Genomic DNA, 21,305 nt, shown 5'->3' with positions numbered 1-21,305 from the left:
ACAGTTCCTCAGGCTGTGGTGACCCCCAGCCATAAAATTATTTTCGTTGCTACTTCATAGCTATAATTTTGCTACAATTACGCACTGTAATGTAAGTGTCTGTGTTTGCCATTGGGCTTAGGGGACCTCTGTGGAAAGGTCATTCAACTTCCAAGGGATTGTGACCCACAGATAGAGAACCAGTGGTGTAGAGCAAGCTCACAGCTCTCACACACCTCAAATCAAGTTGATGAAACAGTACTTCCTTCAGAAGGCAAGTCAGTGGAGAGCCATTCCGTCATGTCATTATGTGAGTCAGAGCACTGTAGTTGGGGCCATAAAGAGAGGGAATCTTTTGTTAAAACCAAGTTCCCTGAGCCCTGGGAACAAGGAACACTCACAAACCAGGGAGCTAGAATTTAATCTGCCACAGTTCCTGTGTGAGAGGTAGCCTAAGGAGGCAGTTGTGGAGAGTAGCAGTGTTGGACACTGACAAGTTGAAGCATGCAGACTCCACGAGGCTCAATCTGGGCAGGTAAGCACACAACCCTGCCCTCAGTGGTCTGGAGCAGATCTCATCAGCTGGGAATGACATTGTAATTGAAAGTGCTGAGCCTGGGGTCAGTAAGTAGATCAATCTCCAGAACCACCTCTCTGCCAGAACCTGATGTGGAACCAGGAACACTGACATGCATTCCTCCAGCAGGGTGATTAATACTTTACCTCTTCAAAGTCTTGAAAATCTTAAAAAAGATGCTCTCCACATGTACAGGTCTCAGTGCTCTGGTTGCTCCCCATACTCCCACCTGGAAGTTCCTCTCCGGCTAGAATCTGAGAGACTCCAGGGAGTCTGACCTGGAGAAACTCTGGCTGGTGGATGGCAGAACCTGACCAGCTCACAGACTGCAAAGCTGAGCATGGAAGTCCAGAGTCATGGTGTGCAAAGAGGGGAAGCCTCCACTTGTCCATTAGAGGCACCAATGATGCGGTAGCCACAGGAAAGACAGGGCCTTCCAAGTTCAACCTATGCCCCGTCTGTCCCATCCCAAGCATGTAACTGGCAGCACTTTCCAAGTTCCAAAGTCCTGAGAAGAAGTTGCATCAATTCTTCCTCCCTCCCTCTCTCCCTTCCTTCCTTCCTTCCTTCTTTCTTTTCTTCCTTCCTTCCTTCCTTCCTTCCTTTCTTCCTTCCTTCCTCTCTTCCTCCTTCCCCTCCTCTTTCCCTCCTTTTTTCTTTTTGCTACTGTGACTCTCATTTTTCTTTTTATTATACCTTTAGTGGCAATTTTTCTTTATTGCATATCTTTATTTTTTTCACTCACCTTCACACATTCATATAATTGTTTACACATTGTTTTCAATATTGGGTAGTCTGTTTTCTTCACATTTTTCTCCTTTCTTTCTTTCTTTCTTTCTTTCTTTCTTTCTTTCTTTCCTTTTTTTGCTCCATTCCCTGTTTTCTCTCTGTTATGCTTTTAGTGGCATTTTGTGTTTATCACATTGGTTATTTTGAAAACCTTTTTATTTTGTTCTATTTTGTAAGGTACTTTTTATCATTATCTAATTTTGTTTCTTACCACTTTCATTAATGAGATGTTATTTTTTTGTTTTGTTTTTCCATTTTTTTGGTTCTCTTTTCTAATGTCTCACTCTTTTCCAGTCCACAAGATTCTTCTTGGTCATTTCCTTTAATTACATAATTTTATTTTGCTTATCATTAATAGAAGAGAAAGAAAGGAACAATAATTCAAAAAACAAGAAAAACAATTGATAAAATTAAAGGAATTAATTAGCATTTCTTAATAATATGTTTAAATCCCATCTAATGAATAAAGAAATGCAGACTGACTGACTGGATTAAAAAACAAGATCCCGTATGGATTGCCCTGGGAAGGGGAAATAGATGAGATCTCCTTGAGTAAAGTTGGGATGTGGGTGGGCAATGGAGGGTAGAGGATGGGGAATAATAGCATACGGAATGGGATGGTCAAGCTGGAACAGGGATGGATTGGGAAAGCAATGAAAGAGATACCAAGATAGAGGGAGACATCATGGGGACAGGGAGAAACCAGGTGCTAGGGAAGTTCCTAGGAATCCACAAGAATGACCCCAGCTTAGACTACTAGAAGTAGTGGAGTGGGTTCCTGAACTGAACTGGCTTACCCAAGTGATCAGATCAATGAATACCCTAACTGTCATCATAGAGCTTTTCTCCAGTAACTGATGGAAACAGATTCAGAGATCCACAGCCAAACACCAGGCAGAGCTCCAAGAGTCCAGTCAAAGAGAAAAAAGAGGGATTCTATGAGCAAGTGCATCATGATGGGGAAACCTGCAGAGACGACCAAACTAAATTAGTGGGAACTCATGAAATTTGGATCAACAGCTATAGAACCTGCATGGGACTGGGCTAGACCCTCTGCATAGTGAGACAGTTGTGTAACTCTATCTGCTTAAGGGGCCCCTGGCAGTAGGATCAGAATTCATACCTGGTGCATGAACAGGCCTTTTGGAGCCCACTACCTATGATGGGACACCTCACACAGCCTTGAGGCAGGGGGAGGGATTTGGACTTGCCTTTACTAAATGTACCTCTCCAGGGAAGTCCTTACCTTCCTGTAGGAGGGAGTGGGGGATGGGTTGGGAGGGGAAGACTGGAGGACAGGGAGGAGGGAAGAGGGTGACTGGAGTGCAGAGAGGAGGGAAGAGGGTGATCATTGAAAAGTATGTAAAATGAATAAAAATTTTTTCTAAATTAAAAAAGGACTAAATAACCATCTTCCATATCCAGAGTGCCTAGTCCAGTCCCATGGGGGCTTCACAGCCACTAGCCTACAGTTTATGGGCCTCCAATAGTGTGGCTGGTCATCTCTGCACTTCTTCCCATCATGATCTCGACATCTCCCACCTGTAGACTACCTCCTCTCTCTCATCGATTGGATTCCCAGATCTCAGCCTGGCTCCTGGCCATGGATCTCTGCATCTGCCTCCATCAGTCACTGGACAAAGGCTCTATGATGATAGTTAGGGTAAATTTCTAGACCGGTCACCAGAGTAGACCAGTCCAGGCACCCTCTGGACCACTACCAGCAGTCCAAGTCATCCTTGTGGGTTCCTGAGAGCTTCCCCAGCACCTTGCTTTTTACTTTTCACATGATGTCCTCATCTATCATGGTATCTCCCTCCCTGCCCTCCCACTCTGTCCCTGTTCCAGCTCTACCCTCCCATTTCCCTATATTCTCATTCCCTACTCCTCGGGAACACCCAGGTAGGGGGATCAGGACCCATCCCTGGTGCATGGGCAGGCTTTTGGGAATCTGGTGTCTGTGGTGTGGTGCCTTGCACAGCCTTGGTACTGTGGGAAGTGGCTTGGACCTGCCTAGGCTCAGCGTGCCAGGCTCTGCTGACTCCCCATGGGAGACATTGATTTGGGGGATGTGGGGAAGTGAGGTGGCTTGGGAGGGAGGGCTGGGAGATGGGAGGAGGGAGGAGGTGGGGTCTGTGGGTGGTATGAAGAGTGAATAGAAAATTTCTTTAAAAAGAGGGCTATGGAGACTTTTGACTCAAGACAACAAAAACAACAAGATCAAACTGACTGTTGCCTCTAAGAAGATACCTCAGAGACAAAGTCACCCATAGATTAAGAGTAAGAGCACTTACTGCTCTTGCAGAGCACCTGGGTTTGGTTCCCAGCACCCACATGAGGTGACTTGCAACAGTTTGGCATCTGCACATGCACGGTGCACATAATCTCATGCAGGCACACATCCATATACACAAATGAAAGTAAGAACAAATTCCAGAGGCTAATAGTGAGTCTATCAAACAAATATTAGATGACAGCAAAGAAGCAAAGCTGTCATGATATCTATAAGGTAGTCTCTTAACTAAATCTGTAAGAGACAAAAACACCACTACATCATAATAGAGAAAGCAATTCCTTAAGAATTTATAACAATTACAAGTACACAAACTTCACATGTTGGTGTTTCTAATTTTGTAAAATAAACACTAAGACCATGACAGCAATGAGTGACTTCAGTGCCCCACTGTGACCTTTAAAGGTCAATACAGGAACTTCAGAGACAAAGTAACTAAAGGAAAGAGAAAAAAAGACATGTTAATAAATTAGAGGTTAAAAAAGAAGATATGACAACAGATTCTGTTCTAAAAAATCATTATGGAATTAAAAGAAAACTTGAAACTATAACATATTTAAAAATAATAAAGTGTTTAGTTGATAAACTTAGCTCCATCATACTAAATGGGGACAGACAGACACTTCCTGTAAAATCAAGAGTGAAACAGTGGATGCCCACCCTTTCTGTTTTGTCCCCTTAGTACTTCTCATAGCTAGAGCAGTGAGAGAAGAGAAAGACTTAAAAGGAATGTAAATAAAAAAGGAAGAGTCCAAAAAAAGTATTCTTTTCAGATAACAAGATCTTATACTTAGCAGATCTTGAAGACATGACCAAAAGATTCTCAGGTCTGATAATATTTTCATTAAACTAGCATGATTCAAAATCAATGTACAAAATTGAGAGATTTTCTAAATACTAATCATGACTTGTTGAAAAGAAATCAGAAAAATTTCACTAAATAAACCTAATTGAGGAAGTGAAAGATCTACCTATACAAGAAAAATTTAAGATACTGAAACAAATGAGAGAGACAGAGAGAGAGAGAGAGAGAGAGAGAGAGAGAGAGGTTGAAGAAGATGCTTGATGATGGAAAGACTGTCTTTGCTTATGGATTGGCAGAACCAATGCTAAACAAATGGATATATTACTGAAAACATTCTACCAGCTCAACACAATCCCCATCAAAATTCCAATGACATCATGTACAGAACTGGAAAAAATCCTAAAATTCATATGGACCTTGAATAACTAAAGCAACACTAAGCAGAAACCATGACAAAAAAGTGTTTTTGATCTTAGCCATTCTGACAGGTGTAAGGTGTAAGAGTCATTTTGATTTGCATTTTCCGGATAATTAGGGATGTTGAGCAGTTCCATAAATGTTTTTCAGCCATTTGAGTTTCCTCTGTTGAGAATTCTCTGTTTATTTCTATAGCCCATTTCTTAATTGGACTGTTGGGCATTTTGATGTCTAATTTCTTGAGTTCTTTATATATTCTGGATATCAGCCCTCTGTCAGATGTGGGGTTGGTGAAGACCTTTTCCCATTCTGTAGGCTGTTGCTTTGTCTTGTTGACCATGTCCTTTGCTCTACAAAAGCTGCTCAGTTTCAACAGGTCCCATTGATTGATAGTTTCTCTCAGTGTCTGTGCTACTGCTGTTATATTTAGGAAGTGATCTCTGGTGCCAATGCATTCAAGACTACTTCGTACTTTTTCTTCTATCAGGTTCAGAGTAACTCGATTTATGTTGAGGTCTTTGATCCCCATGGACTTAAGTTTTGTGCACGGTGACAGATATGGATCTATTTGCAGCCTCCTACACATTGACATTCAGTTATGCCAGCACCATTTGTTGAAGAGGCTTTCATTTTTCCATTGTACAGTTTTGGCTTCTTTGTCAAAAATTATATGTTCATAGGTGTGCGAGTTAATGTCAGGGTCTTCAATTCGATTCTATTGGTTCACATGTCAGTTTTTATGCCAGTACCAAGCTGTTTTTATTACTGTAGCTCTATAGTAGAGCTTGAGGTCTGGGATCATGATGCCTCCAGGAGTTGTTTTATTGTACAGGATTCTTTTGGCTATCCTGGGTTTTTTGTTTTTCCATATGAAGTTGAGTATTATACTTTCCAGATCTGTGAAGAATTGTGTTGGTAATTTGATGGGGATTGCATTGAATCTGTAGATTGCTTTTGGTAAGATTGCCATTTTTACTATGTTAATCCTGCCTATCCATGAGCATGGGAGATCTTTCCATTTTCTGACATCTTCTTCAATTTCTTTTTCCAGGGACTTAAAGCTCTTGCCATATAGGTCCTTCACATGCTTAGTTAGAGTAACCCCAAGGTATTTTATATCATTTGTGGCTATTGTAAAGGGTGATGTATCTCTGATTTCCTTCTCAGCCTGTTTGTCTATTGTATATAGGAGGGCTACTGAGTTTTTTGAGTTGATCTTGTATCCTGCTATGTTGCTGAAGTTGTTTATAAGCTGTATCAGTTCCTTGGTTGAATATTTGGGGTCACTCATGTATACTGTCATGTCATCTGCAAATAGGGAAAGCTTGACTTCTATCTTTCCAATTTGTATCCCCTTAATATCCTTATGTTGTCTTATAGCTCTGGCTAGAACTTCAAGTACTATATTGAATAAGTATGGGGAGAGGGGACAGCCTTGCCTTGTTCCTGATTTTAGTGGTAATGCTATGAGTTTCTCTCCATTTAATTTGATGTTGGCTGTTGGCTTGCAGTAGATTGCCTTTATTATGTTTAGGTATGTTCCCTGTATTCCTGATCGCTCCAAGACTTTTATCATGAAGGGGTGCTGGATTTTGTCAAATGTCTTTTCTGCATCTAGTGAGATGATCATGTGTTTTTTTTTCTTTCAGTTTGTTTATATGGTGTATTACACTGATGGACTTTCATATGTTGAACCACCCTTGCATCCCTGGGATAAAGCCTACTTGATCATGGTGGAAAATTGCTTTGATGTGTTCTTGGAGTCTGTTTGCCAGTATTTTATTGAGTATTTTTGCATCAATGTTCATGAGGGAGATTGGTCTGTAGTTCTCTTTCTTTGTTGCATCTTTGTTTGGTTTAGGAATCAGGGCAATTGTAGCCTCATAGAAGGAGTTTGGTAATAATCCTTCTGCTTCTATTGTGTGGAACAATTTAAAGAGTATTGGTATTAAGTCTTCTTTGGAGGTCTGGTAGAATTCTGCAGTGAAACCATCTGGTCCAGGGCTTTTTTTGGTTGGGAGACTTTTAATGACTGATTCTATTTCCTTAGGGGTTATTGGACTATTTAAATGGTTTATCTGGTCTTGATTTAACTTAGATATGTGGTACCTATCCAGAAAATTATCCATTTCTTTTAGATTTTCCAGTTTGGTAGAGTAGAGGTTTTTGAAGTATGACCTGATTGACCTGATGATTCTCTGGATTTCCTCATTGTCTGTTGTTATGTCCCCCTTTTCATTTCTGATTTTGTTAATTTGGATGCTCTCTCTCTGTGTCTTTTCATTAGTTTGGATAAGGGCTTGTCTATCTTGTTGATCTTCTCAAAGAACCAACTCTTTGTTTCATTAATTTTTTGTATTGTTTTCTTTGTTTCTATTTTATTGATTTCAGTTCTCATTTTGATTATTTCCTGGTGTCTATTCCTCCTGGGTGAATTTGCTTCTTCTTGTTGTAGAGCTTTCAGATGTGCTGTTAAGTCACTAGTGTGAAATTTCTCCAACTTCTTTATGTGGGCATTTAGTGCTATGAATTTCCCTCTTAGCACTGCTTTCATAGTGTCTCATAAGTTTGGGTATGTGGTATATTCATTTTCATTGATCTGTATGAAGTCTTTAATTTCTTTCTTCATTTCTTCCTTAACCCATTGTTGATTCAGTTGAGCATTAATCAGTTTCCATGAGACTATAGGCTTTTGTAGTTTTTGTTGTTGAAATCTAACTTTAAACCATGGTGGTCTGATAGAACACAGGAGGTTATTCCCCTTGTTTTGTGTCTATTGAGATTTGCTTTGTGGCCAAGTATGTCGTTGATTTTAGAGACGGTTCCATTGGGTGCTGAGAAGAAGGTATACTCTTTTTTTGTTTGGGTGGAATGTTCTGTAGATATTGATTAAGTCCATTTGAGTCATAACATCAGTTAACTCCATTATTTCTTTGTTAAGTTTCCATTTGGCAGATCTGTCCAGACATAAAAGTGGGGTGTTTATGTCTCCTACTATTAATGTGTGGGGTTTTATATGTGATTTAATCTTTAGTAATGTTTCTTTTCCATATGTGGGTGCCCTTGTGTTTGGGGCATAAATGTTCAGAATTGAGACTTCATCTTGGTGGATCTTTCCTGAGATGAGTATGTAATGTCCTTCCTCATCTCTTTTGATTGATTTTAGTTTGAAGTCTATTTTGCTGGATATTAGGATGGCTTCACCAGCTTGCTTCTTAAGACCATTTGATTGGAAAGTCTTTTCCCAGCCTTTTATTCTTAGGAGGTGTCTGTCTTTGAATTTGAGGTGTGTTTCTTGTATGCAGCAGAATGATGGGTCCTGTTTTCATATCCATTCTGTTAGTCTGTGTCTTTTTATAGGTGAATTAAGTCCATTGATATTAAGGGATATTAATGAGCAGTGATTGTTCATTCCTGTTATTATTTTTATTTTTTTGGTGGTAGTGTGTGTGTACTTCTCTTCTTTGGGGTTTACTGCTGTAGTGTTATCTATTGCCTGTGTTTTCGAGGGTGTATCTGACTTCCTTAGGTTGGAATTTTCCTTCTAGTGCTTTCTGTAGGGCTGGGTTTGTCGATAAGTATTGTGTAAATTTGGCTTTGTCTTGGAAGGTCTTCTTCACTCCATCTCTGATGACTGAATGTTTTGCTGGGTATATTAGTCTAGGCTGGCGTCCATGGTCTCTTAGTGTCTGCATTATATCTGTCCAGGTCCTTCTGGCTTTCAAAGTCTCCATTGAGAAATTGGGTGTTATTCTGATGGGTTTGCCTTTATAAATCACTTGGCCTTTTTCCTTTCCTGCTCTTAATATTCTTTCTTTATTCTGTATGTTTAGTTGTTTGATTATTATTTGGCAAGGGGAATTTTTTGGGGGGTCTAGTCTGTTTGGTGTTTTATAGGCTTCTTGTATCTTCATAGACATTTCCTTCTTTAAGTCGGGAAACTTCTCTTCTATGATCTTGTTAAATATATTTTCTGTGCCATTGAGTTGATATTCTTCTCCTTCCTCTATCCCTATTGTTCGTAAGTTTGGTCTTTTCAAGGTGTCCCAAATTTCTTGGACATTTTGGGTCATGATTTTGTTGGCTTTAATGTTTTCTTTGACTGATGAATCTATTTCTTCTACTGTATCTTCAACACCAGAGATCCCCTCTTCCATCTCTTCCATTCTCTTGGTTATACTTGCATCTGAAATTCCTGTTTGTTTACTCAGATTTTCTATTTCCAGCATTCCCTCTGCTTGTGTCCTCTTCATTTTTTCTATTTCCCTTTTCAGGTCTTGGACTATATCCCTCATCTGTTTCATTGCTTTTTTCATGATTTTATTTCAGGGACTTATTGTTTTCTTCTGCTTTAATTGTCCGTTCCTCTAGTTTTTTATAGCGTTCTTCCCATTTTTTGTTTGTCTGTTCCTCCACTTTATTTTTGATTCCTTCTATATAAGGCTCTAGCCTTTTCATGATGTTATTTATAAGGTTGTTTTCTTCTGCTTCTTCCATTCTGTGATGTTCGGGTCTAGCTGTTGGAGGAGCGCTAGGTTCTGGTGATGCTATATTGCTCTTTTTTTTGTTGTATGTACTTCTGCCTTGACGTCTGCCCATCTCCTTGTGTATTCGTTCTTGGTCTTATCAGTGCACTTGGTCCAAGCAGAGCTGACAGATTTAGGGATCTTCTCTCTTGTCCAGATGGGAGCTCTAGGCCAGATTGGAGCTCTGGTCCAAATGGGAGTGCTGGTCGGATGGGAGCTGGGGGTTGGTCTCTAAGTCTCAAGAAGTGGGTGGGGTCTCAGGCACATGGGTGTTGGGGCATGATGTGGAGATTGCAGGATCTGCCTGCAGTCTTGGAAAAGGGGAACCTTCCCCCAGGGCCCACCAAATGGCCAGAATATGGGACCAAGTTGGGCAGGTCTTCCTAGGATGGCTGGTGCCCATGGTTGGGACCTAGAGGCAGGGGGCCTCTCTGACTATAACCTCAGGCACTCACCTCTGGTCCAGATGGGAGTTCCAGGCCTGATGTCTTTTATACATGCTTACATTTTCTGTGTCTTAGTTTCTTTGTTCATATTCTTATTTAAATATTGAATATTTCATCATATCCCTTCACCTTAAGTAAATTCATCCCACCTTTTAAAGGCATAATTAGTAATCTAATATACTCTCTGGTAATGAGGTTTTCCATTTCTGAGATCAAACAACACCTATGAGCATGTAGTTGCCTCCTAGGATGTTCCAGCAATTCAACAACATTTCCCAGAGGTGTCTGTGTTGGGTGGCCTTCAGATGCAGTGGGCTTCAAAAGCTCCAAGGGATTGTTTCGAAGCTTTGCTCAGTGTGCCTAGTCTATATTGGATGCATAATAACAACAATAATAATAAGTATCATGCAGCTTGGGACCAGGTCTTACAGATTCACAGGTTGATGAGCCCCAGGAGAAAAGAAAACCCAGGCCTGATTGTCTTTCTATTTCTACATTAATGAATGTAGAAATTTATTTTGGCTCAAATAAAATGCTTGAACTAAGAATCAAACTCTCAGCTTCTTGTTATTTGCTGTTGTTTAGCTAGTTAGGGAAGAAGTTATATTAATCCACCTTTATTTCTTAGAGAAGAGGAAAAAAGAGATTCTCATTTGAAACTACCAGGAAGAAGAAGTCTCCTGAAGCTACCAGAAGGAGGAAGGTGAGTTTCAGAAATCGTCATATCTTCTGACTGTGATAACATGGTCTAACATCCACTCGTGGTTTTCCCATGAGCTCTAGAGTCTTAGTGTATTTGTGCCCCACTGGGTCAGTGGCAGGAGTGAAGGGAAGATGCCGTTTAGGTTGAGCTTCAAAACATGCTTTGCAGACCTTACAACGTTAGCATCTGCTTATACTTTTGGTCTTATGTAGCTTATACAACAATGCTTTGCAGTATTTCTAAGTTTTACTGAAAAAAAGTTCACAGAGACTACATTGTGAATTAGTGGCTTCCCTACAAGTCTTAGAGATTTGGTCAGAACTATAATGGTGTGCTTTCTGTTGCCCTCTGCATTCATAATGAGACTTCATATTTAGAAAAAAAATACAGTAAGGTAGCCTCTAAGTGGCTACTGAGCACTTTGAGTGCAGCTACAGTGATTGAATATGTACCATAAGTTGAAATACACTATGTGTTTCAAGATTTGTCCTAATAAGCTCCCAAGTGATGCGGATGTTGATGGACAATGGACCATTTTGAGGAGAAAGGACATAAACCTAAAATTTACATGGACATTAGGAAAAATAAAAAAAGAGAACTGATTTGAACAGAAGTCAGAAATATATAGGACACTAGAACGATAGAAGAAACAGGAAATATGAAAGACATTTTCCTTTGATAGAAAGACTGGTAAGACTAGGGGCTTGTGTGGGAGGATTAGATATGTACTGAGAGTGGTTAGTGTGTTTGTGACCCTCAGGGAAGATTAAAGATTGGTATGGAGACATCTATGAGATTAAAGGAAAAATAAAACCTGTGAATATGAATCTTGTTGAACACCCCTTTCCTCTGTCTTTCTGTACAGTTGTTATAACTATTCTGCATATGCGTATCCTAACTGGTAAGGGATAATGTGAAAGAAAGATACCCAGGTGTTTCTGTAACAGGCCGAGGGCAACTGGGTACCCCCATTTGCTCATGATACAAAAGATTTCTGCTTCATAGAGTTGAGCTCCACTAAGATAACACCTGTTAAATGTCATTAAGCTCCCTTTCTTTAGAAAGAGAGAAGGTTCTGGGACATAAGAATTTCCTGCATCTTTGAAAGTTCAGGTAGCCATTTAGTATCTTGTCCTTAATGATAGTAACTGATTGGAAACCAAAAGGGAACAGCTTCTTGAAGATCCATGGAGGGAACCAGATCCAGAACCAAAGAGGCTGAGAAAATGGTAGATATAAGCCTAAGAAGGACTCCATATGTGAAAGTTTAGACAGAGCTCTGTGGTCTGCAGGACACCAAGGAAATAGTAGTCAGGCCTCAGAGACAAGGCCTTGTTCGACCTGAGTGCAGGCCACTTCAAGATTACTGTCTTGGCTCTTCACCAGAGGACAGGAATAGAGAAGGAGTGCTGTTTGGAAGCCTCTAGGAAGAGATACAGATCTCCAGGTTGCTGATGTTCCCACAGTGGAAGCAGTAGTGGTGAAGTCTGAGCCCCACAGGAGCTGAGATCAAGAAGCCTGGGATGCCTTTGAGCGGTCAGCATTCTCCCATCATCTGTAAGTATGAGGAAAACAGACTTTCAACCAGGAAAACCATTTAAAGTCCACTTGAAAATACTGCGAACACACGAGAACTTGTTTCCCGAGTCACACTAATTGCTATACAAAAAAAAAAGTGTCCAAGTGGCCTATCATTAAACACACTTGGAAACATTTTATTCTATATAGCCCTTTAGGAGAACTGAGGAATTGTCTATGTAACTCATCAGGTGCTTCTAATAAATGATCCTTGAGTATTCATTTCATGCAAAACCTCTTAATACTTTCACTTAGCTAATATTCTGTTATCAATGCTGGAAAATCTAGAATGCAAAAAAAGAGTTGATGGTAATAACAACTTCTGTGCAGGTAAAGCAGAGTGAGCCACAGTCACACGGTCTTTTGAGAAGTGTCTTGGTTCCATCCTCTCGGTTATGCACTTCTGCCGTTTGCTTGAGGAGAAAGCCTTCACAACCCTTAGCACGACTCCTGTCCTAGACTCTAGGGTGGAACGTTTGATCCTTTGCCCAGAGAATTTGAGACCCTGGAGGAGATGGTGAAGTATATTGATGGCAGTAGGTGCTTACTGACTTCCCAATGTCCATGACCCTTTGAATTTTATAACACAGTCTTTGTTTCCACAGCTAGAAACACCTGGGCTCTGGAGGACTAGAGAACAACAAGGATTCTCTCTCATTTGACATCCCCCCCCACCTCATCTTTACAAATTTCTCAGAGGAGAATGAGCGTAAGAAATCACTCCACAGTGACTGAGTTTCTGCTGTTGGGGTTAACCGAGGAGCCAGCGCTACAGCTGCCCCTGTTCTGTCTTTTCTTGGTGATTTACGTAGTCACTACGGTGGGAAATCTTGGTATGATGGCACTCATCAAGCTGAACTCTCAACTGCATACCCCAATGTACTATTTTCTCAGTAGTTTGTCCTTTTTAGATTTCTGCTACTCTTCTGTTGTTACTCCCAAAATGCTGCTGGGGTTTCTAAGCAGGGATAAAGCTATCTCTTATTCCAATTGTATGGCTCAGCTCTTCTTTTTCTGTATTTTTGTCATTTCTGAATGCTACATGTTGGCAGTCATGGCCTATGATCGTTATGTGGCCATCTGCAGTCCACTGCTCTATGCTGTCATCATGTCCCCTCGGGTCTGTTCTTTACTGGTGGCTGCTGTCTTTTCAGTGGGCTTCACTGACGCTGTGATTCATGGGGGCTGTATATTAAGGTTATCTTTCTGCAAATCCAACATCATTAAACATTATTTCTGTGACATCGTCCCTCTTATTCAACTCTCCTGTTCCAGCACTTATGTGGATGAGCTTTTGATTTTTATCATTGGTGGATTTAATATGGTAGCCACCAGCCTGACAATAATCATATCATATGGGTTTATCCTGGCCAGCATCCTCCGCATCCACTCGAAAGAGGGCAAGTCCAAAGCCTTTAACACCTGCAGCTCCCACCTGACAGCTGTTCTTATATTTTATGGGTCGCTCATGTCCATGTATCTGAAACCTGCTTCGAATGGTTCACTCATCCATGAGAAAGTGACCTCAGTGTTTTATACTACAGTGATTCCCATGCTAAATCCACTGATATACAGTCTGAGGAACAAAGAAGTAAAAAATGCATTGGTGAAGCTTGTAAGAAGAAAAATATCTTCATAATAAATGTGCTTTATACTGAGATGTACTTATGTATTTCTAATCATGTGTATACTCTGATCCTTAAAAGCAGTCTGAGCTGAGCTGAGGTTAGCTATGTAACTATATTACAAATATTCAGATTACTTAATCACACACACACATGATTAACATGGTATAATATAGTAGACATGAAAGCAAGCAGTAGCATATATTTTAAATTTAAAGTTTCATATCATTACCAATCAGAATTAAACATTTTATTTTTTAATCCTTGTTTTCCTAAATCTAGTCCAAAGAGGAAGAAAAGCCACAGTGCACTGCATAGTATTTTAAACAAAACAAAACCAAACAAAAACACACAGTGTGATGGAATTCACCACAAAATATTTCATAACAAATGTGGAGGAAGTTTTCTTGTGTGTTTACTGTAAAGGGTTCATTAAAATCCAATACTCAATTTAAGTGTAGTTCTAGGATGAAGGTTAAGCAAATAATCAAGCGAATATGACCTCAGTGAGAATACTTTGCATCTGGTCATCCAGGCAGAAGACAGCATATAGAGATTAGGAAGTATTTAAATCTAATCCAAAAATCATATTTTTCCTCATCTTGAACAGTGTGTATGCAGTACTTTACTTCTTTCTGTTTGGTTTTTATGAGATGACATTTTTTTTCTCTATGCCATAAATTAGGCATCTTTAATTTTCAGTTCATAGTATGTTCTGAATGAAAAGTTACATTAAACAGTTTCAAGAATGAGCTTGTCAGTGTGAGAAGCAAAATGAGACACACTGACTATAAACAGAGCTCATCTGAGCCCAAACACAGTTGGATCAGGATGAGTGCACTGAAAAGGCGTCCTGCGTGTCTGGTGAAAAGAAAAACAAAAACAAAAACAAAAAAATCAAAAAACTTCAAAAGGGTCACTTCAAAGCAGTGGATGTAATTGTGGTGGCTGTGGGTTTCTGTGAAGAACAGCAGCAGATTTGGCCTGGAGGTCATTCACTGATGTTCTGCATTCCAGGTGAGAATTGTGAAGGCATTCTCCAAGTTATTTATTACTTCAACAGCGTCAGTATGTCTAGAAAGAACTGATCGTAAAGGTTAAAATTAACCAGATCATGAGAGTTTGAAATCCAGGTGCACGTGATTGCTGTCTGAAAACCACATCTGTCAGGCCCATTTGGGGTTTGTAGATCCTTCTTCTCCCAAGTCTTTAAACTCATGATCAGCCAAGGGAGCCCACTGCATAGAGGGTGTGATGTATTTATTACAGCAATTCATTTATTCAGTTTGTGCTGACACCAGACATAAAGTATTGGAATAGTATGGGATATGTGATAGACAGGATCTTTTTTTGATGGATGACATTGATAGCTAAATATCAACAATTAAACGAGCATAGACAGGAATTTAGAAAAAAAATGAGTTATATGATTTTCAGTTGCCTAAGGATTTTAACCAGTACAACTGTGTAAATAAAGACATTTGGGAGGAAGTGGTAATAGGTAGAAAGGTATATTTATGCATGCTCATCTGAGGGGCTGTTTGGATAAGTAAAACATGTTGCTGGCCAGCATAGAATGTACAGAACACTTTCTAGGCTACTGAAATTATTTAAATCAGATTTAAATTATAGATAAAAACTTGAGTGGATTGAAACTTCTGACTTTAAATCAAGATTTATCATAGAATTGAAAATACTGTGTCCAACAGCGATCAAATTTTGTACAAGCAGAATAAATTTGTAAATAAGGAAAAATATAAACCACAAGTGCTAGTTGAGTCTTCTTTAAATAAAAGCAAAGTAAGATGAGAGGCCTAAATAAGAGTGGAGTTTATACATGTGTGATTTTCCCATGGGGCTGAAATAAATATGAACATGGTAGAGTTAGTTATGTGATTGTTCTGATGAAACACACCTTAGTGTTAAGTAGATATTAGAATGGTAGGGTTTTACCTCTCTTAAAGGAAAAATTAGTTTTCTCCAATGGAGTCTCACTGAGTATATAAACCACACCTAAGGGCAGGCCCCATGCCCAGCAGTAGACGGCCAACACAAAATGAACTCTGGTATTTTTGGAGTTTTTTGTTTTTTTTTTTAAATTTTTTTGTTTGTTTCATAATGCTTTGGGCATTTTTCTAGCTTACAGGTTTTTGCTTATATATTATGTATTCTGATTTTGCCTTTTTATTGGATTTCTGTGTATGCAAATGTGTGTGTCTCTGTGTTTGTGTGTGTGTGTGTGTGTGTGCGCACGCGCGCGCACGCGCATGTGTGTGCTTTTTCTTTGGCTCTATTATTTTGTAAACAGTCTGTTTCTTTGTATGTTTTGTCCTAGTCTGATTGTTACTTTTATTATTATTTTTTAGATGCTTGTTAGTTTTCTAATTAAAGAGAGAGAAAGAGCGTGGATTTGGATGGGTGAGGAGGTGGGGGAGTGTCTGGAAGGAGTTGGGGAAGGGAAAATCATGATCAGAATGTATTGCATGAAAAAAATATTTTCAATTAAAAATGTTAGGGTTATAGTGGTGGGATTATGGATACTCAGGAAAGTAAATGAGAGGGTTTGCTTAATATTAGAATGTCACACAGACCAGATAAGAGGAAAGACAGTGCTCTGGAAGACAAAAAAAGCTGATCTTGGCAGGTTTCCAGGCTCCAAACAGGCAGGCTTCCAGGCTCAGAAAAGCTCTCTTCCCAGAGGAACACATGCGAGACATTGCTGACTTTTATTATTATTATTATTATATTTGTGTTTTAATTTTACACATCAGCCATGGGGTCCCCTGTCTTCCCCCCTCCCGCACCCACCCTCAATTTCCCCCCAGTCCCTCCCCTCCATTCCCATCTCCTCCAGGGCCAAGACTCCACTGGGGATTCATTAAAACCTGATGGATTCAGTACAGGCAGGTCCAGTCCCCTCCTTCCAGGCTGAGCAAAGTGTCCCTGTGTAAGCCCAAGGTTCCAAACAGCCAGCTCATGCACTAAGGACAGGTCCAAGTCCCACAGCCTGGATGCCTCCCAAGCAGTTCAAGCTATTTAATTGTCTCACTTATCCAGAGGGCCTGATCCAGCTGGGGGATCCACAGCCTTTGGTTCATAATTCATGTGCTTCCATTAGTTTGGCTATTTGTCCCTGTGCTTTTTCCAATCTTGGTCTCAACAATTCAAGCTCTTACAGTCCCTCCTCTTTCTCAACAATTGGACACCTGGAGCTCCACCTGGGGCCTGGCTGAGGATCTCTGCATCCACTTCCATCAGTCACTGGATGAGAGTTCCAGCCCGACTGTCAGGCTAGGTCAGATCAGGCTTTCTCTCAACCATTGCCAGCAGTCTACAGAGGATTTATCATTGTGGATTTCTGGGAACCTCTCCAGCACTCTGCCTATTCCTTTTCTCATGTGGTCTTCATTTATCAGGGTCTGTAATTCCTTGTTCTCCCTTTCTGTTCTTGATCCAGCTGGAATCTCCTGCTCCCCTAAGCTTTCTTTCCCTCAAACCTTGCCCTTCATTACTCCCACTGTTGTCCAGGTTGTTCATGTAGATCTCATCCATTTCTCTGTCATTGGGTGATCCCTGTGTCTTTCCTAGGGTCCCGTTTTCTAGGTAGCCTCCCTGGAGTTGTGTAGCAGTCTAATCATCTTTGTTTTACATCTAGTATCCTTCTATGAGTGAGTACATACCATGTTTGTCCTTCTGAGTCTGGGTTACCTCACTCAGGATGATTTTTTTCTAGATCCATCCATTTGCCTGCAAACCTCATGATGTCATTGTTTTTTTTTCTGCTGAGTAGTACTCCATTGTGTATATGTACCATATTTTCTTTATCCATTCTTCAGTTGAAGGGTATCTAGGTTGTTTCCAGGTTCTGGTTATTACAAACAATGCTGATACGAACATAGCCGAGCAAATGCCTTTGTGGTATGATTGAGTATTCCTTGGGTATATGCCCAAGAGTGCTACAGCTGGGTCTTGGGGGAGATTGATTTCCAGTTTTCTAAGGAAGTGCCATATTGATTTCCAAAGTGGCTGTACAAGCTTGCATTCCCACCAGCAGTAGAGGAGAGTTCCACTTGCTCCACATCCTCTCCAGCATAAGCTGTCTTCTGTGTTTTTGAACTTAGCCATTCTGACAGGTGTAAGGTGGTATCTAAGAGTCCTTTTGATTTGCATTTCTTGGATAATTAGGGATGTTGAACAATTCCTTAAATGTCTTTCAGCCATTTGAACTTCCTCTGTTGAGAATTCTCTGTTTATTTCTATAGCCCATTTCTTAATTGGACTGTTGGGAATTTTGATGTCTAATTTCTTGAGTTCTTTAAATATTCTGGATATCAGCCCTCTGTCAGATGTGGGGTTCGTGAAGACCTTTTCCCATTCTGTAGGCTGTTGCTTTGTCTTTTTGACCATGTCCTTTGCTCTACAAAAGCTGCTCAGTTTCAACAGGTCCCATTGATTGATTGTTTCTCTCAGTGTCTGTGCTACTGGTGTTATATTTAGGAAGTGATCTCCTATGCCAATGCATTCAAGAGTACTTCCTACTTTCTCTTCTATCAGGTTCAGAGTAACTCGATTTATGTTGAGGTCTTTGATCCCCTTGGACTTAAGTTTTGTGCACGGTGACAGATATGGATCTATTTGCAGCCTCCTACACATTGACATCCAGTTATGCCAGCACCATTTGTTGAAGAGGCTTTCTTTTTTCCATTGTATATTTTTGGCTTCTTTGTCAAAAATTATATGTTCATAGGTGTTCTTAGCACTGTTTTCATAGTGTCCCTTAAGTTTGGGTATATGGTGTATTCATTTCCATTGATCTCTAGGAAGTCTTAAATTTCTTTGTTTATTTCTTCCTTAACCTATTGGTGATTCAGTTGAGCATTATTATGTTTCCATGAGATTGTAGGATTTCTATAGTTTTTTTTTTTTTGTTGAAATCTAACTTTAAACCATAGTGGTCCGATAGAACACAAGAGGTTATTCCAATTGTTTTGTATCTGTTGAGATTTGCTTTGTGGCCAAGTATGTGGTCAATTCTAGAGAAGGTTCCTTGGGGTGCTGAGAAGAAGGTATATTCTTTTTTGTTTGGGTGGAATGTTCTGTAGATATCGATTAAGTCCATTTGAGCCATAACATCATTTGAGACCATTATTTCTCTGTTAAGTTTCAATTTGGCCGATCTGTCCAGAGGTGAAAGTGGGGTGTTGAAGTCTCCCACTATTAATGTGTGAGGTTTTATATGTGATTTAAGCTTTAGTAATGTTTCTTTTTCCATATGTGGGTGCCATTGTGTTTGGGGCATAAATGTTCAGAATTGAGAGTTCATCTTGGTGGATCTTTCCTGTGATGAGTATGTAATGTCCTTCATCATCTCTTTTGATTGATTTTAGTTTGAAGTCTATTTTGCTGCATATTAAGATGGCTATACCAGCTTGCTTCTTAAGACCGTTTGATTGGAAAGTCTTTTCCCAGCCTTTTATTCTGTCTTTGAATTTGAGGTGTGTTTCTTGTATGCAGCAGAATGATGGGTCCTGTTTTCATATCCATTCTGTTAGTCTGTGTCTTTTTATAGGTGAATTAAGTCCATTGATATTAAAGGATATTAATGACCAGTGATTGTTCGTTCCTGTTATTATTTTTATTTTTTGGTGGTAGTGTGTGTGTACTTCTCTTCTTTGGGGTTTACTGCTGTGGTGTTATCTATTGCCTGTGTTTTCATGGGTGTATCTGCCTTCCTTAGGTTGGAAATTTCCTTCTAGTGCTTTCTGTAGGGCTGGTTTGTGGATAAGTATTGTTTTAATCTGGTTTTGTCTTGGAAGGACTTGTTCACTCCATCTATGATGATTGAGAGTTTTGCTGGGTATATTAGTCTAGGCTGGCATCCATGGTCTCTTAGTGTCTGCATTATATCTGTCCAGGTCTTTCTGGCTTTCAAAGTTTCCATCGAGAAATCGAGTGTTATTCTGATGGGTTTGCCTTTATAAATCACTTGGCCTTTTTCCTTTCCTGCCCTTAATATTCTTTCTTTTTTCTGTACTTTTAGTTGTTTAATTATTATGTAGTGAGGGGACTTTTTTTTTTTGGGATCTAGTCTGTTTGGTGTTCTATAGGCTTCTTGTATCTTCAGAGACATTTCGTTCTTTAAGTTGGGAAAGTTTTCTTCTATGATCTTATTAAATATATTTTCTGTGCCTTTGACCACATACTTGGCCACAAAGCAAATCTCAACAGATACAAAACAATTGGAATAACTTCTTGTGTTCCATCGGACCACCATGGTTTAAAGTTAGATTTCAACAACAAAAACAACTACAGAAATCCTACAATCTCATGGAAACTGAATAATGCTCAACTGAATCACCAATGGGTTAAGGAAGAAATAAAGAAAGAAATTAAAGACTTCCTAGAGATCAATGAAAATGAATACACCACATACCCAAACTTATGGGACATTATGAAAGCAGTGCTAAGAGGGAAATTCATAGCACTGAATGCCCACATAAAGAAGCTGGAGAAATCTCACACTAGTAACTTGACAGCACACCTGAAAGCCCTTGAACAGGAAGAAGCAAAGTCTCCCAGGTGGAAGAGATGCCAGGAAATTATCAAATTGAGAGCTGAAATCAATAAAATAGAAATAAAACAATATAAAGGATTAATGAAACAAAGACTTGGTTCTTTGAGAAGGTCAAGAAGATAGACAAGCCCTTATACAAACTAACTAAAAGACAGAGAGAGAGCATCCAAATTAACAAAATCAGAAATGAAAAGGGGGACATAACAACAGACAATGAGGAAATCCAGAGAATCATGAGGTCATACTTCGAAAACCTCTACTTCACAAAACTGGAAAATCTAAAAGAAATGGATAATTTTCTGGATAGGTACCACATACCTAAGTTAAATCAAGACCAGATAGACCATTTAAATTGTCCAATATCTCCTAAGGAAATAGAATCAGTCATTAAAAGTCTCCCAACCAAAAAAAGCCCAGGACCAGATGGTTTCACTGCAGAATTCTACCAGATCTTCAAAGAAGACTTAATACCAATACTCTTTAAATTGTTCCACACAATAGAAGCAGAAGGAATATTACCAAACTCCTTCTATGAGGCTACAATTACCCTGATTCCTAAACCCAACAAAGATGCAAAAGAAAGAGAACTACAGACCAATCTCCCTCATGAACATTGATGCAAAAATACTCAATGAAATACTGGTAAACAGACTCCAAGAACACATCAAAACAATTATCCACCACAATCAAGTAGGCTTCATCCTAGGGATGCAAGGGTGGTTCAACATACAAAAGTCCGTCAATGTAATACACCATATAAACAAACTCAAGGAAAAAAACCACATGATCATCTCACTAGATGCAGAAAAGGCATTTGACAAAATCCCGCACCCCTTCATGATAAAGGTACTGGAGCGATCAGGAATACAGGGAACATACCTAAACATAATAAAGGCAATCTACTGCAAGCCAACAGCCAACATCAAATTAAATGGAGAGAAACTCAAAACATTACCACTAAAATCAGGAACAAGGCAAGGCTGTCCCCTTTCC

At 39.7% G+C, this 21,305-nt stretch overlaps 1 protein-coding gene across 1 annotated transcript; it reads left to right on the top strand.

Annotated features, from left to right (window-relative positions):
• Positions 1-12,738: 12,738 nt before the first annotated feature.
• Positions 12,739-13,828, top strand: LOC118588065 (olfactory receptor 8D4). Its single transcript, XM_036194369.1, has one exon. It carries the CDS (start codon positions 12,817-12,819, stop codon positions 13,750-13,752), a length of 936 nt encoding a protein of 311 aa, XP_036050262.1. The 5' UTR covers positions 12,739-12,816; the 3' UTR covers positions 13,753-13,828.
• The last annotated feature ends 7,477 nt before the right edge of the window (positions 13,829-21,305 follow it).

The sequence above is a fragment of the Onychomys torridus genome, chromosome 7 (assembly GCF_903995425.1).
Source record: "Onychomys torridus chromosome 7, mOncTor1.1, whole genome shotgun sequence".
NCBI lineage: Eukaryota > Metazoa > Chordata > Mammalia > Rodentia > Cricetidae > Onychomys > Onychomys torridus.
This window is presented reverse-complemented; position numbering and strand designations above follow the sequence as displayed.